Here is a 6102-nt window from a genome sequence, read left to right as displayed (position 1 = left end):
TAACTTTTCTGGCCGTAATGAAATTTTTTTCGATTTTTCAGTTTTTTCTACCTATTTTTTATCTATCGGCAACACCTATTCATCCCGGCAACACCTACCATGTATTCCTACGTCCGTCCCTGGTTAGCGGTTTGATTGCAGCTGTTAAAGTGGATGAATACAGCTACAACAATCTACTTTTAATTGATAGCTTTTCTCAATTTTATAGGCCAAATTAAAAGAAGCTCAATTGGTCATCAGGTGTTGCTACTCTAATCAACTGTAACATTGTATATTTTTAAGCTTCCTGCTGCACTTGTTTTGTATTTTAACAAATGTTGTTGTTTTAAAAAAGATTTAATATTAATCATAATCATTAAAATTTATTATAAAACATATTTTTCAGAATGATTATTTTGGCTCTATCACTTCATCCCATATAATTTTTATTTCCATTAACATAAATATGATTATTATGACTTAAATTAGAATTTGGAAATAGAAACTTCACTGCAAATTGAGGTTGGATAGGAAAATTCGTTGATGGTTGTGTATGTTAAATTTCAGTGGGCCATACTTCAGGATGTGGCTACTACTCTAGGTCATTTTTGGTAGGCCTTGTCTGGTCCTACTCAAAGTAATTCTTTCCACATTAATTCAATTATATTGAATAAATAAAACCTGGACCAGGTCGCATTATAACAACAAATTTCTTTGAAATCGATTAAATTAGGGTTTTTTGTTCAAACTTTCATATACTTTTGTAAAACAAATGATCAATCAGTGATACAATATCATAGGGTTGAACATTTCTCACATTTCAGTTGGAGGGACCCTAAGAGAAAAATAATATGTCGATACAAAAATGTGCATTTATTTATATTTCCAAAGTCTTCCACGACCTGTGAGTTTATTTCAAAGTCTTCCATGGTACTAATAGCTTATCGTCATTTCTGGGTTTATAAAATCAACTGCTTTCTTTCTCATCAGAATGCATTAGTTCATTATAACAATCCATCTTTTCACTTCCTTTTTTTTCAAAACTAAACAGAATTCGGGTTTATAATGGAGAATGAAAGGGGTTTGGGTCTCCATATTATTTTCTTAAGTATTTTCTTGAGTGCAACCACGTATACTTGTTTGGGTGTTAGAAATACGAGTGTAGTTTGCCCTGAGCTAGAGCGACTTGCTCTTCTTAAGTTCAAAGAGAGTGTCCAAGATGACTTTGGAATGTTGTCATCATGGGTTGGCAATAACTGTTGCAGGTGGGAAAGAATCCAGTGTGACGGTGTCACTGGACATGTGGAAAGCCTTCATCTCCGAGGAGATTGGGATGATGAATTTCTTCCTCAAACGCTATACTTAGTTGGAAATGAGGTGAGTTCTTCTTTGGCAAATTTGAGGCATTTAAAGTACTTGGATATAAGTTGGAATGATTTTAAAGGAAGTAAGATCCCAGAGTTCATTGGATCCTTGAAACAACTTACCTATCTCAATCTCTCTAATGCTGGTTTTCAAGGTATTATTCCTCATCATATTGGAAATCTTTCTAATTTAGAAGTTCTTGATCTGAGTTCAAACCGAGAGCTGATGGTAGATGATATGGCATGGACTTTTGGCCTTTCATCTCTCAAGCATCTCGACTTTAGTTTCGTGGATCTTTATGGAGCAAAGCATGTGAATATGGTCTTTTACATGATTCCATCCTTAAAAGAGTTAAATTTGCATGAATGTGACCTTTATTTTTCTGATCTTGGTCATTCTAATAATTCGAGTAAAATACTTCCCAAAATCAAACACCTGGATCTTGGGTGGTCCAATTTCAATGGACCACTCCCTCGCCTTTTGCAAAACATGACATCCCTTGAATTCCTGGATCTTTCAGGCTTTAATCTTAGTTTGTCATGCAGTTTTGCAGACTTGCTAAACATGATCCCTTCTATCTCAGAGCTGCATTTGACAAATTGTGGGCTTCAAAATACACATCTATCTTCCCCTCGTCTCAATTACACTACACTTTCTAACATCCAACATCTGGATCTTACAAGTAATCTGATTGAAGGCATATTTCCATCTATTTTAACAAACATGAGTTCCCTAAGAGTCCTTGACCTTTCGAATAACATGTTGAATGCATCGGTACCTATTATGCCTAACCTCATGGAGCTTGATCTTTCTAAGAACATGTTCAAGCAGATTGAGCATACTGGAATCTTGAGACTGTGTCAGCTCAAAAAATTGAGTGTGTCATACAATCCTTTTGAATTAGAAATGATTGACTCGCTAAAAAATGCATCAGAATGCTCCAGATATTCTTTGGAGAGGTTGAAGTTTTGTTCTAGTTTGTATGATATAATTCTGGAATCACTTGGTAGATTGGCGAATTTAAGAGAATTAGATCTATCGAACTGCGGATTGACAGGTCCAATCACCGAATCTATAACAGGGTTAAGATTTTTAGAAGTATTAGATCTATCTTATAACCAGTTAACGGGTACAATTCCGGAATCACTTGGTAGATTGGGCAATTTAAAAGAATTACATCTACCCAGCTGCGGATTGATAGGTCCAATCCCTGAATCTGTAACAAGGCTAAGATTTTTAGAAGTGTTAGATCTATCTCATAACCAGTTAACCGGTCCAATTCCAGAATTTCTAGGAAGACTTGTTTCATTACAATCCATTTCGCTGACTTCAAATAGATTAAATGGGACAATTCCGGTGTCAATTTCACAACTTCCAAAACTCCATTCTGTAGATATCTCTAACAATTTTTTAGAGGGAGTAGTTTCTGAAGCCCATTTTGCTAACCTTTCGATGTTGAAGCACTTGGATACTTCTTCTAACACCGGGTTAACTTTCAACATTTCACACGGGTGGATACCTCCATTCCTGTTGGTTAGTTTCAGTTCTTGTAATATAGGAAGCGAATTCCCACAGTGGCTTCAGAGTCAAAAGACGCTTATTAAGTTGACGTTGTCCAATGCTACAATTTCGGGACCTCTGCCGCCATGGTTGGGCAAGATGCACATCAAGTTCTTAGATCTCTCTCAGAACAAACTCATTGGTCCATTGACAAACCTTCCTAATGGGGGGAAAATTCATGTGTCTAGATATCCATTTTACGCGGGATTATTTCTCCAAGATAACCTTTTCAATGGGTCGATTCCAAGGTCATTGTGCAGAAGGATAGATTTGATCATTCTTGATCTTTCTAAAAATAGGTTAACTGGAAAAATTCCCAAGTGTTTGAAGAATCTGCAAAACTTGGAGGGCATTAGATTTAGCTCAAACAAGCTGTCTGGTAACATTCCTAGATCTATAGCTCTTTTTTCTTCATTATTGCTAGGGTTAAAATTGAATGACAATAAGTTTAGTGGTAAAATTCCACGAGAATTGGGGGATTTACAGGGTTTAACTATCTTAGATTTGGGTGATAACGAATTCTTTGGAAATATACCGGAATGGATCGGAGATAAACTTCAAGATTTGATGGTTTTAAGGTTGCGTGGGAATAACTTCATGGGTAAAATTCCTCGATCTGTGTGTAATATTTCAGAACTTCAAATTTTGGATGTTGCATACAACAACTTAACCGGAACCATCCCCCGGTGTCTAGGAAGGTTGCATGCCATGGTATCAGATACTGGTGGCAAGGGTGGTGGCAGTGACGATCTTGAAGAGGAATATGTGAATCAAGTTCTGAAAGGTGTTGATCGTGAATATACAAAAAGTTGGCAAATAGTTTTTAATATGGATCTTTCAAGCAATCAACTTGACGGAGGGATACCAGTCGAGCTAACTGCTCTTTCTATGTTAATGGGTCTCAATTTGTCTAATAATCATCTAAGTGGGCGTATTCCGGAAAGCATTGGAAACATGACGAAATTAGAATCTCTCGACTTCTCAAAAAATGAGTTGACCGGGATAATCCCTCCAAGCATGGCAGCTTTAAACTTTTTGAGCCGCTTGAATTTGTCACACAACAACTTGTTTGGACAAATTCCAAAAGGAAATCAATTGCAGACCCTTGATGATCCATCAATATATCTTGGGAACAAAGATCTATGTGGAGCACCATTGCTAAAGAACTGCTCAGGTCATGAAGATCCAACAACGTACAAGACGAAATATGAAGCACCTGATGAGCCTACAAAGGTATGGTTTTATGTGGACATAATTTGTGGTTTTGCAACAGGGTTTTGGGGTGTTATTGGAGTTTTGTTGTTCAAGAAGCAGTGGAGACAAAAGCTTTTCATGTTTGCTGAGGAAACTATAAACAATATATACGTTGCAGTGGTCGTAAGAGTTGTCAAGATGAAGAAAGGAGGTGAAGCCTTATAGATAATCTGCAATGCAAGTAATTCTTGAGTATATATTATAAGTAATGATTTTAATTACTTTATGTTGCTACTACTGTGCTTATTTATACTACAATGGATTTTATATATGTATGATATTTGTATCATGGGTTGTTTAAAGTATCTAATTTGAAAATTTTGTTGGATTTGATATTAATATAAGGTCAAGCTTCTCTATTAAATTATTAAGGAATTTAATTCCAATGTAATTCACAAATAAATGAGTGGTAGGATTCAACTTGAAATACCCTTCTCTCTCACTTATCTCAATTATGTGTGTTTTACTACTACTAGTTTTAAATTTATAAAATGTATTTAATCACTACTAGACAATGCTACACAGCTAGTCAAGTGTACTTATTCGTTTGATAGTATAGGGATCGTAAGAACGGGTTATCGAACACAAGTGGAGTGGGTATGATTATATATTAAAGTATCTACTACTAATTAAACTAAACAATAATATTAAGGGGTTAAAGTTCAAAAACTTCTAACATCAACTTTGAAATAACTAAATAGCAAATGATCACTTAAACTAAGTAAACTGAACAAATAAACAATTTCAAACAAGATTTAAAGAGTACTTACGTTTAGATTCTATTCACCTCTCTCCTATGGTTTATTTCGTTAACAGTGCAATGGATTTATTAGTTAGTTACAAAAGTGTATATTGACTAGTTATCTTTGTAACTTCCCAAAAAATTCATAGTAAAATTTTCATTTTAAAAACATTAAACCATACAGACGAGTTGTTCCAAAACCAATCAAAAAGAATATATCAATTAAACATCATAGTAAATATCACAAATAGCCAATGCGGGAAACTCTGGGGGATGTTATGTGAAACTCTGGGGGATGCTATGCAGTCATGCCAAGCCCTTTCCTTTGGAATCGGAAGTACCTGAAACCATAAACATGAAACCTCAATCACAAAGCTTAGTGAGTTCCCCAAAATACCATATATCATACATAGAATAGAGAATGTTATGTGCCAACCATAGTCTTACATTTATTGTCATGCCATGAGTCGTATCATGATCTTTCCTTGCCAAGCCAAGGGCCAAAACCCGGGTCTTACAAACAAGTTCCAAGAGCCACATCCTAGTCTCCCATGCAAGCGTCACAAACACAACTAGCATCCTACATATAACTGTCAGGATCCAGACCCTAGTATTGCATACAATTTGTAGGGATCCATATCCAAGTATTTCATACAATTGTCATGGGCCACTTCCTGGTCTTCCTACATAACATAATCCAGTAGGCCTGCATTGGTTCCTTCGACCCACAAGTACAGTGAGGAGACTCATCTCGATCGGTAATAGATAAATCTCACACACGAGCCATTGGTGCTGAAGTCCCTCCCACTAACATATCCACAAACCAAACCCTCATTAGAAATTAAGGTAAATACTCCAACTTAGCAATTCCAAATACTAAGATAAATCCTCATTTGGTAAAATAAAAAAAAATAAAAAAAATAAAAAAAAAACCCATTTTGTCCTTCTCAGTCCTCAACCCCTCACAGTTGACCAAAAGTCAAAGTGGTCAAAAAGTCAACGGTCAACCTTTCGTTGACTAACGTGCGGCATGCGCCTTACTCTACGCAAGGCATAAAGTCTTATCCAGAAAACGAGCAAGAATCAGGCTACGCTGGGCGTAGCCCAGACTACGCCCCACGTACGACGTCCCTTGCCAAACTTTATTTTAAGCACTTAATACATTAAGACCTTTCACTCAAAGTCCATATCATATTCCTACT

General features: G+C 36.1%; 1 protein-coding gene across 1 annotated transcript; it reads left to right on the top strand.

Annotated features, from left to right (window-relative positions):
• Window positions 1-948: 948 nt before the first annotated feature.
• On the top strand, window positions 949-4436 carry LOC145167005 (receptor-like protein EIX2). Its single transcript, XM_079086078.1, has one exon. The coding sequence runs from the start codon at window positions 1045-1047 to the stop codon at window positions 4321-4323; it is 3279 nt and encodes a 1092-aa protein (XP_078942204.1). The 5' UTR covers window positions 949-1044; the 3' UTR covers window positions 4324-4436.
• The last annotated feature ends 1666 nt before the right edge of the window (window positions 4437-6102 follow it).

The sequence above is a fragment of the Lactuca virosa genome, chromosome 3 (assembly GCF_052849685.1).
Source record: "Lactuca virosa cultivar CGN04683 chromosome 3, Lactuca_virosa_CGN04683_v6, whole genome shotgun sequence".
In the NCBI taxonomy this organism is placed as follows: domain Eukaryota; kingdom Viridiplantae; phylum Streptophyta; class Magnoliopsida; order Asterales; family Asteraceae; genus Lactuca; species Lactuca virosa.
Note: the sequence above shows the minus strand (reverse complement) of the source record. Positions and strands in the feature narration are given on the sequence as shown.

Coding starts and splice junctions, on each gene's coding strand:
- LOC145167005 (XM_079086078.1), top strand. CDS start 1,045: ATGGAGAATGAAAGGGGTTTGGGTCTCCATATTATTTTCTTAAGTATT.